We start from the raw sequence: 10,794 nt of genomic DNA, 5'->3' as shown, positions 1-10,794 counted from the left end.
AGGGGCTCAGCCTCTTTATCCCTCAGGTTCCTCTTCAGTAACGGGGAGATCCTATGGTGCTTCCTCCCTAGGGTGGGCGAAAGGACTGAATGAACTGACACATGTAACACGGAGCAGCGCCTGGGAGCGTTAGCTGCGAGGATGATTCGTTCGCTCTAAAATGGTGCATTCACAGTGCCACGAACCGGACGGGAGTCGGCGGCGCCGGCGGCGGCCGGGAACCCGGCTCCCGGCACCAGGCCCCGCCCCTAAACCACGTCCCAAACCGCCCAAGCCCCGCCTAGTCCCGCCCCCGACACCAAGGTCCGCCCCAAGCCACCTCGGCCCGCCTCGCCCAGAAGGACTTTTGTCCACGTCCGGCCGCCGTCCGGCAGTGCTCTCTACTTCCGCCTTCGCCCACGTGGTCAGGTTGGCGCTCAGTCCGCGGCTCCGTGAGTGGGGCCGGGTCAGGGCGCACCCCACTGGTCCCGGCGTGGGTGGCCGGGGTCTCCCCGACTCCCGAGGGAGAGCCGGCTGGGTGGGGCGAAAGGACGAAGGGGGAGCAGGAGGGACTAGGGAGGTCAGAGGTCAGCCTGGGGGTCAGGGACGTCTGAGGTTATCCGCGGGCGGGGCTGGAGCGGGAGAGGGTCCCAGGAAGGTTAGAGTCCAGAAGGGGCGGGGCTGGAGCGTGTCGGGTGGGCAGGGGGCGCGGGGAGTTCGGGAGGGGCGGGCTGGTGTGTAGGGGCCCCGGGGAGGTCAGGGATCTAAAGGGCCTGGGAGGGTGCGTCCCGGGGGAGGTCAGGGGTCGGGCGCGTGCCCCCTCACCCCCGCCACTCTCGGCACTGCATGGGGCTCCCCGGCCTGCGGGCGGCGGCCTGGGCCCTGAGGAGAGCCTGCGGACCGTGGACCCCGCACCTGGGACCGCGCCTCCTCTGGTAATGACGGTGCACTTGTCTGTGACCCTGGGGGTAGCACGCTGACCCCCACTGAGCCCGACTGCATGCCCGGCGAGCGCCAAGCCCTGATCGCGTTAAGTGCTGTCACTGCTCCGTTTCTCGGACAGTGAAACGAGGCCAAGTTAGTGGTTGGGCAAGATCTACAGTTAGTGCCCAGCTGGGGTTTGGACGCCGCGGTGGTCAGCCCAGGGTGTTTACCGGCCCATGCCGCCACCGTCACTCACTGTGTTTCCTTCTGTGTTGCTCACCGCCCCGCACCCTACCCCCACCGTGTCTTTTCAGTTTGCACCCAATGGCCGGGAACGGGGTGGCCCCTGTGCCCGTGGGAGCCAAACAGGAGCAGGACAAGAAGGTCCGGAGTGGCTGGCAGGGCCCCACCAGGGTCTGGGAGGAAACAGAGCAGCAGGCCAAGAAGCTCAAGAGCAGTGAGGATGGGGAGCAGCAGAGGAAGCTGCCCAAGCGGAAGATCGTGCTGCTCATGGCTTATTCTGGGAAGGGCTACCACGGCATGCAGGTGAGGGTGCCCCGAGGGGCCTGCGCAGCTCTGACCTCTCAAGGCCACCATGTGCTTGGGGCAGGGACCTCAGAGTGACAGTTGCCCTGTGAGCCATCTCAGGAAATGGCAGAAAGCGAGGTCTCATTCTTCACCTATTCTATCGAGTGGTTCCCATCAAGTAAGATTCAAATGGAAGCAGCTTTGAGACTTGTGTCATCTATACATTGCTTGGATGCTTGTGGGGGGTGTTCACGAGCCTCCTAAGGTGATTAAGGTCCTAGGCCTGCTGATGACCAAGCATTGTGGTCTCGGGCAAGTGACTGGAGCTCTCCGTGCCTCGCTTCCTCCTCTTTAAGATCACAGTCCTGGCATGAAGAGTCATTATTAGGCTGACTGATGCTGCTCACTAGGATTGGGACAGTGCCAGGGATGCTCAGAAGAGGCTGCTGTTTCTCTTTGTCAGAGTCGTGAAGGTGACAGTTTGCACGTGCATGGGCACATGAGAATTCCCTGCCCAGCCCCACCATGCAGTCCTTTCCTGAAAGGCAGAAGGGTCTGGGTGCCCCGACAGATGCATGTGGGTTTTCTTCTTGTTCCTTGTGGTCAGCTCTGTGGCTCTTACACTTTGGTTTCTTGTTCTGGGGAGTAATTCATGTTCAGGGAGTAATTCATTGCTGTGTAAGTATCTAACTGAAGCAGAAGTTTAAGAAAACAATGCCCAACCTTACCAAGGGCTGCGGTAGCCTTTACTGTGAAAACAGTAGTAATGAGCTACTTCATTTCCTATTTCATTATTTCCTTTAAAGTACAAGGTTGCACCCATGAACCCAGTTTGATGACCACTGGTAGATTGTGACAGTGGGTGAAAACAGTGCTTCGGTCCCACTTAGTGGAACAAGCTAATCACCTTCGCTGCTCTTTGTGGTTATTTAAATGCTTTTTTGAGGGTGACTTTGATCACATGTGTTGTTGCCTTGTCGCCGACTTGAGAATTTTGCCCATGTCTCATCATGTTCAGTTTGCCTCAGTTTCCTCATTAGGGGAATGAATGAAGGGTGGAGAGTGATGGTAGCTCATATGGAGACAGGACACGTCAGGATACGTGGAAGGGTTGTTATCCCTGTTTCCTAATACCCATGCCAATCGCTGGAGAAGCATTTACAGCTTCTTGCTGAGAGATTGGCTTACGGTGCCGTGGAGACTGTAAGGTGAACTTTGGGAAGAACCTTCCCACTGTGATGAGCCTTGGCGAAGTGCGTGTAGGACTGTGTCCCTTCCTTGTCAAAGGTTTTCTTTGAAAATGTCAGGGTGGTGATCTCATCAATGTCATGGGATCCTGCAGGACTGGGCTGGGGTTACACTGCATCCCTCACCAACAGCACATTCCCATCTGTACCCACTAGATGCTGGTAGTACCCTGGGGTGGCTTCCTTCTTTAGTGGGGGGCCTGCCTCCCTGTAATGATGCAGGAGGGCATGCTCAGGACCTGAGGGGGTACCCTGGGGTGCTGGGGGAGGGGATTCCCTAGGGTGATGAGGGAGAGGAGTCCCTCTTTGGCCGGGTGCTGCAGACAGATGGGTCTTCAGCAGGAGGGTGCTGGTCTCTGACTTGTTATTCAGTTGTGTCTGACTCTTTGTGACCCCATGGACTGCAGCACGCCAGGCTCCCCTCTCCTTCACTATCTCTCGGAATTTGCTCACATCCACTGAGTTGGGGATGCTATCCAACCATCTCATCCTCTGTCACTCCCTTCTCCTCCTGCCCTCATCAGGGTCTTTTCCAATGAGCTGGCTCTTTGCGTCAGGTGGCCAAAGTGTTGGAGCTTCAGTTTCCAAAGAATATTCAGGACTGATTTCCTTTAGGTTGACTGGTTTGATCTTCTTACTGTCCAAGGGACTCTCAAGAGTCTTCTCCACCCAGCCCTAGTGGGGTTGCCCCCTCCCTACCACAGCAGTATTGCGCACGCCCTTGACCCCAGAGGGCAGCCCTGGACCCACGAGCCCAGCAGGTGTGTGGAATGCAGACTGAGGTCTCCTGGGGTCCTACCACTTGCTTCCTCTGCTCAGCTCCAGAAGAGACAGCTGTGGCTGGTGAGGAGCTGGGGCCCCAGGCACTGACCCTGCAACTTGAGGACTTCTGGCAACAGTAGCAGCTTCAGGGGTGATGTCATCAACTGCATGCTGGCCTGGTAGTGTTGCTGACACGCTCATGACGTTACAGAGAAACTGTGTTAGAGTTGACTTTGCCTTGATAATTACTGTGAATACTTTGTTCATTTTTTTATTCACAAACTAAACCCATAGGAAATTATAAAGTTAAAAAAACAGTCTTCTCCAGCATCAGAGTTCGAAAGCATCAGTTCTTTGGAACTTAGCCTTCTTTATGGTCCAACTCTCATATCGGTACCTGACTACTGGAAAAGCCATAGCTTTGACTAGACGGACTTTTGTTGGCAAAGTGATACTTTTGCTTTTTAATATGCTGTCTAGGTTTATCATAGCTTTTCTTCCAAGGAGCAAGTGTCTTTTAATATCTGACTAGGTAGGGGGAAATATTGTCTCAGGTGAGGCCAATGTTGGCTGTCTAGGGTTGGAAATTTCTAGGACTGTGGGCACCCACAGGTGGCTTTCCTACTTCTCATAGGTCAGGGGACAAGCTGCAGGGTCTCTCCATGCCCACAGGACTGGTCCCCACTTGCCAGGTGCGGGCACACCACGCACATCCCTCCCTGGACCAGCCCTGGCCTGGGGCCCCTTTCTGTGGGTCGTGACTGAGTGAAAAAAATTTTTCTTCTCTTTTCCTCAGAGGAATGTTGGGTCCTCGAAATTCAAGACCATCGAAGATGACCTGGTGTCGGCCCTGGTCCGCTCGGGCTGTATTCCTGAGAATCACGGGGAGGACATGCGGAAGATGTCTTTCCAGCGCTGCGCCCGGACGGACAAGGTAGGTGCTGTCCCCACGTCCCCGGCAGGTGTGAGCAGCACCGCAGCCTCCTGTCTGTGGTTTGTGTTTGTCCTTGTCCCACTTTCCCTCTTAGTGTCTCTATCTCTCAAGATTCTCATGGTCACAAATGACAGATGCATAGATCAAGCGAGTCTAAGTGGAAAGAAACGTGTTGCCTCGTGCGACCAAGAAGCCGGGCCATTTCCAGCCCAGGTGTGGCTGGACCTAGGTGCTTGGGGCCACAGGGCCTGATGTCCTCTCTGCCCGTACTTTCTCTTTGGCTGCTCCTGCGGGTGGCGCAGTGGCCACGACATCTGCCTTAGAGCCAACCCTCTCAGGCTCATGATACAAGCAGGACCATGTGGCCGCAGAGGTGTAATATACAAATGGTTACTGCATTCATCCTGAGCACAGAGCTCGATCAGTTGTGTAACCAGCGCCCCATCCCCAAAGGATTCCTGCTGTTGCAACTCAGATAGTGACCTCTTCATTGCTCTGCCCTGGAGTTCTGTCATCTAACTTGCATTCTCTTTTTTCCCTAAGTCCTGGAGAATCACATCCAAGGTGGGACTTTATCTCCTATCTGTAGGATGTCACAGATTTGTTCCCTAAGTTTATGTTTTGTTGAGCTTTGAAGTTCACACTTGTAATGTTTTGTGAGTGGCACAGCGTTCACTCCCTTGGTATACAGAGCACTGTTCTCGTCTCTGATTATTCCCTTCAGATGCATTTCTAGAAGCAGAATTCCTCCGTGGAAAGACGCAGCATGTGCGTGGTCCTTCTGCTGAAGAGACCAGCGTGCCGAGCGTCGTGCTCCAAGTGCAAGGCCCAGCTGGCCCTCCCACGTCTGCTTCCTTTGCAGGGCGTGTCTGCGGCCGGCCAGGTCGTGTCCCTGAAGGTGTGGCTGATTGATGACATTTTAGAAAAGATCAACAGCCACCTTCCATCTCACATTCGGATTCTGGGTAAGCCGTGTGTCACCAGGGCTGCGCACCAGGTGGTGGCTGGTCCCAACAGGGACACGCAATTCCTTCTCTCGCCGAGTTTCTCTATTGTGGAGATCAGACAACAGAGCAGGTCCTTAGCAGTTGGTTGCAGTGGCTGTACATCAGTTATAGAAAAGGACTGAGGACTCGCGTCTCCTTCAGGAATGGACACAGCCAGACAGACAGACGCGCCATTGCTGCAGCACATTGGCACTACATGTGCCTTGTTTTAACCAAACGCTTGGATATGAAAATCTGGATTCGATCAAATTAAAACAGGGGCAATTATTCCCTTTTGTAATAGGCCTGATAATGGGATTTCTAGGTCCTTTTCTTTTTTTAATCCAGTCTGACTCTCTGCCTTTTAGGTGGTGTATATGTGCCATTGGTGTTAATAATTATTATAATGTGTGCTGGGGTGGCTGGGTGAAGATCTTGCCTCCTGTTTCTCTCTGTCCCATCTGTTACTTTGTTCCCTTCCTCTGTTTCTCCCTCCTTTTGGATTAATTGATGTTTCTTAAAATTGCTTTTAATTATCACTTTGGACTTCCCTGGTGGCTCAGCTGGTAAAGAATCTGCCTGCAATGTGGGAGACTTGAGTTTGATACCTGGATTGGGAATATATATCCTCTGGAGAAAGGAGCGGTTTGGTTAGTTAATGCTATGACTCACTCTAGTTTTGTTGTTTTTTTTTGTTGTTTGTTTTTAAGTGATTGCTTTGGGGTTTAAATTTAAAGCAAGAGTTGGCAAACTTTTTCTGCAGAGGGCCAGAGGGCCGCAAAAGTCCTGTCTTGACTCTTGCGACCACATGGACTGTAGCTCGCCAGGCTCATCTGTCCATGGTATTTCCTAGGTAAGAATACTGGAGTGGGTTACCATTTCCTTCTCCAGGGGATCTTCCTGATCCAGGGATCAAACCTGCGTCTCCTGCATTGGCAGGGAGATTCTTTACCATTGAGTCTCCAGGGAAGCCTGAATTTACTTTTAGTATAATATAGTTTTGTTTTTATTACACTGTGGTCTTTCTCTCCCTGGTAGGGTAATCCCTCTTGAAAACCTCCTCCTAGAGCCAGTCCTCTTAAAGTCCCATTTGATGCTTCTTAACAGTCATTTCCCCAGGGAATATTCTAATGTTTGCCATGGGTTATTCTCCAGTTTTGCTAAAACAATACCAAACCCTGTGCACAATTGCAGCTGTTTACACTGCTTCTATAACATGACACAACACGACCATTAACAGCCCAGCTGTATGGTCGACTGCCAGCCTCCCCCAGCCTCTTGGAGATTATGTTACACACAGTGGAAATTACATGCTAAAGCATATTTGTGATGCTCAGTGTCGACCGAGATGAATTCTTAAAGCAAGAAAAAAAACAAAAATAAGATTACCCCAAATCAAACATAATAGCAGAAACAGATGGTGGCAAGCACAGGGAAGGTGCAGCCTTGAACTGGCAGTGGCGGGCAGAGGGGCAGGGGCAGCCTGGAGGCGCTGGCTGCTGTGGAGGGCTGGCGGGGGGCGGGCATCGAATCATCCCTTGAAATATGAAGCCAAAGTTGGCCTTTAAGTCAGGCTCCTTGTGAGGCTGACTTCTTGCAACTTGGTTGTGCCTCCAGCGTGAGGACAGCCATGCGGCAGGGAGCATACCTGGCAGGGAGCATGCCACGGGGGACTTCCTGGTCCCCAGCTCCCAGAAACCATCCCCACCAACAGTTCTCGCCATCCTTGTAGAAATTTTCTGTACAAATATAGACATAATCTCTATATATGTATTCCTGTCACAAAAAGAATTCCCCTTTCACAAAAAGAATTCCATTTGCTTTTCTTTCTTTATAATTTCTTTTTTTGTTGCTGTTGTCGCTCTGGGTCTCCGTTGCTGCGAGGGCTCGCTCTAGCTGTGGCAGGTGGGGACTGTACTCTCAATTGCAGTGCACAGGCTTCTCATTGCGGTGGATTCTTTTGTTGAGAGTACAGGCTCTAGGTGTGCAGACTCAGTAGATGTGGTGCACGAGCTTAGTTGTCCCGAAACATGTGGGATCTTTCCATACCAGGGATTGAACCCATGTCCCTTGCATTGGCAGGCAGATTTTTATCCACTGTACCACTAGGGAAGCCCCATTTTGCTTTTTTTTTCCCACTTAATGGTTAAATATTTTTGGAGCTCCTGCCAATACAATGAGCCCTCAGCCATGAGGCCCCCGGTCTGGGTGACGTGCCACCTGCTCTGCGGGCCTGCCTCTCATTTCATCCTGCAGATGTGTAGGAGCCACTGATGGCTTTCCTGTTGCTGGGCTTTTTAAGCTTCTTTTGCTGTTGATCACACTGCTGCCCCCGGGCTCACCTGCAGAATGGCTTCTGACCCATGGGTTCCGAGTCAGGGTCACCGGCTGGTGCTTTGGTCTCCATGGCAACTGTTCCGGGTCCCCCTGGGATCCTAGAGGCAAGAGCAGGATGCCCAGCACCTTGGCCGACCCTGGGTTCTGACAGATGCCTGAGAGTTGGCTGTACTGGTTGGTTTGGTTCTGAGACGGAGTGTCTGGTGGACTGAGGGTTTAGCACACAGAGCCAGGTCCCGCTCGGGCTCATCTGGGTTTGGGAGGCTAGGTGCCAGTGCTCAGAGCTGGTCATGGTGTCATCAGTCTGTCCTCATCACTTCCTCTGCCCCTAGGACTGAAGAGGGTCACGGGCGGCTTCAACTCCAAGAACAAGTGCGACGCCAGGACCTACTTCTACATGCTGCCCACGTTTGCCTTCGCCCATAAGGACCACGACTTGCAGGACGAGACGTACCGACTGAGCGCGGAGACACTGGGGCGTGTGAACCGGCTCCTGGCCTGCTACAAAGGCACCCACAACTTCCACAACTTCACCTCCCAGAAGGGGCCTCATGAGCCCAGTGCCCGGCGCTATATCCTTGACATGTTCTGTGAGGAGCCCTTCGTGCGTGAGGGCATGGAGTTCGCTGTGATCAAGGTCAAGGGCCAGAGCTTCATGACGCACCAGATCAGGAAGATGGTAGGGCTTGTGGTGGCCATCATCAAGGGCTACGCGCCTGAGAGTGTGCTGGAGCGCTGTTGGGGGGAGGCCAAGGTGGACGTGCCCAAAGCGCCGGGGCTGGGCCTGGTCCTGGAGCGGGTGCACTTTGAGAAGTACAACCAGCGCTTTGGCCACGACGGGCTGCACGAGCCACTGGACTGGGCACGGGAGGAGGCAGAGGTCACAGCCTTTAAGGAGCAGCACATCTACCCCACGATCATTAGCACCGAGCGCCAGGAGAGGTCCATGGCCCAGTGGCTGAGCACCCTGCCTATGCACGACTTCAGCGCCACTGCCCACGCTGCTGCTGGCCTAGGCACCAAGGTGGGGCTGGGGGCTGGGGACCACGGGGACCATGGGGCCTGGTGCCGGCCTTCCCAGGAGCTCAGCCAGGCGCTTGTCCACACCTGTCATTGATTGCATCCATTCTATAGATGAGCAAGCGTAGGTGCCAAGAGCTGCGTCAGTCCTCCAGGGTCATAGCAGCAGCAGGAGCAAAGGCCAGGGCAGAGGTTCTGGTGGCTGGCTCACCTGCTTTGTGCTTGGTGACCCCGGGTGAGGAGCACACTCAGTGGCCCGTCTTCCCAAGTGTGAGATGGAGGTGATACTAGGACATCCTTCTCTGGCTCATGTTCTTGGTCGGTATGCATGTGTCTGACTCCAGAATGTGGGATCGTTTGGGCCTAGGACACTGAGCAGCCCAGTGGTGTTCTCGCCCAGGACGGTGCTCCTGTCCAGGCCCATGGTGCTGCCTTCCATCTGCGGGGTAATGCAGGCTGATGCAGACCTTGCATTGTGGCCCAGCTCCCAATCAGGCTGCTCTGCTCAGCGAGCAAGGGAGCCAGGCTTGCTGTCAAATATCTTCCAGGGCCCTGGCTCAAAGTGTGACTCATCTGTTATGTAACTACCAACCTTATGTTAGAAGGAGAATATCCATGACTCAAGGTGCTGGAGCTAAAAGTTAACATTTTAACTTTAGTTCTTAATTCTTGACCCGGCAGTCAGGGAGGTCCCCAAAGCCCATGTTCTCTTTTGGTGGCCCAGCAGGCAGTCAGAGGGTGAGATTCCCACCTGGAGCTCTGGGAGATCTCTTCCCACGTTCTAGATATCCAGAAAGACACTGTCCTTCCTCCGCAGCAAGGCTTGTAAACTCAGGTGCATCTAGGGAAGGGAAGTAAGCAAGGTGGGCCAGGTGTAAAGAAAGCAGGCATGCAGGTCGGATGGTAAGTAGCATGCAGTGTCAGGAAGCAGTAGGGCTCCGTGGAGACTGGCCAATAGGAGAGCTCTTGCTCCACTTGAAGGGGCAGGTGTGGTCAGTTCAGCCAGGGGAGGTGGAGCCAAGTGTTGGAGAGCTTAGATTTTTTTTTTCCAGAAAAACGCATTCCGGGATTTTATGTGAAATATTCTACCTTTTATTTATATACTTTGGGTTGCGCTTCTACCCTTTGATGGTTGATGGTTATCAGTTTTCCCAAGCACCATGAGGCCAAGTCGAGCACATGTACAGATATGACCTGGGGCCAGGCTTGCCCTCTGCTTGATTCTGTGAATAGAGGCCTCCGGCCATTTGCCATCTGTACATACTGCTGAGGGGCTTGTACTCATCCAGCTTTGCAGTGGCTCAGTTTTATGTTCCCAGGGTTCCACAGTAGTGGCCTCTGGGCGTTTGAAGGATCCCAGTGAAGACCTCCCTTCTTGTTCCCAGCCTCTGGCTTTCCCAGTCTTAAGACAGGTTCTTGAACCAGTTAAGAGAGACACGGTGTCAGGGTGAGCCCTGCCTCAGGCAGGTCAGGGCAGCCCGCCCTCCATCCTGGGAGGAAGTGCCTGCCCCTGGATAACATGGTTCTTCATGGCTGTCTCCTGTGTGCTGTTGCTCTGCAGGCCCCCAGCTCCCTGGAAGGCAGTGACGGGGTCGGGGACAGTGACTGAGGCCCTGGGAACATCTTGGAAGTGGCCCACGACACGTGCCGGGACCTGCCAGCCTGCTGTTGGCTGTGTGCCTTCGCCAGATGGGAGAGCCCCCGCATGCCCTCTTCACCTCAGGGTCTTGTGACCTGCGTCATTCTGAGTTTTCCTCACAGGGAGAACCTGCTGCAAATCTATTTTCAGCTCAACATGTTGACTACACACACCTGAGCATGTAAAGACTTATTTTTTTAAAGAAGTGATTTTCTTATTAAATAAGTATAAACTTGGCTTAGTCACTTCTATTCATTTTTGAGCTGCGGCACTGGGCATGTGCGATTCTTAGTTCCCCAAGGGATTGAACCTGGGCTCCCTGCAGAGGCCTAAGCACTGAACACCAGGGAATTCCCACTTAAGATACTTCTTTGACTTTTTTTCTCGGTCTTTTCTGTGGGTCTTTCGTGGAGAGAGACGGTATGCGCTGTGTTAGCA

The 10,794-nt window shown here is 53.5% G+C and overlaps 1 protein-coding gene across 3 annotated transcripts; it reads left to right on the top strand.

The window, feature by feature from the left end:
- The first annotated feature begins 336 nt into the window (after positions 1–336).
- Positions 337–10,592, top strand: PUS1 (pseudouridine synthase 1). Of its 3 annotated transcripts, none has more exons than XM_069557432.1 (6): positions 337–431; positions 1,218–1,449; positions 4,237–4,374; positions 5,237–5,339; positions 8,030–8,721; positions 10,279–10,592. In XM_069557432.1, the coding sequence occupies exons 2-6, from the start codon at positions 1,228–1,230 to the stop codon at positions 10,324–10,326; spliced, it is 1,203 nt and encodes a 400-aa protein (XP_069413533.1). In that variant the 5' UTR covers positions 337–431; positions 1,218–1,227; the 3' UTR covers positions 10,327–10,592. The 3 variants fall into 3 exon arrangements, with proteins under 3 accessions (XP_069413533.1, XP_069413534.1, XP_069413532.1); XM_069557433.1 differs by having other exon boundaries at positions 403–566; XM_069557431.1 differs by having other exon boundaries at positions 403–914.
- The last annotated feature ends 202 nt before the right edge of the window (positions 10,593–10,794 follow it).

The sequence above is a fragment of the Ovis canadensis genome, chromosome 17 (assembly GCF_042477335.2).
Source record: "Ovis canadensis isolate MfBH-ARS-UI-01 breed Bighorn chromosome 17, ARS-UI_OviCan_v2, whole genome shotgun sequence".
Taxonomy (NCBI): Eukaryota; Metazoa; Chordata; class Mammalia; order Artiodactyla; family Bovidae; genus Ovis; species Ovis canadensis.
The sequence above is the reverse complement of the archived record's forward strand: the minus strand, read 5'-3'. Positions and strand labels throughout refer to the sequence as shown.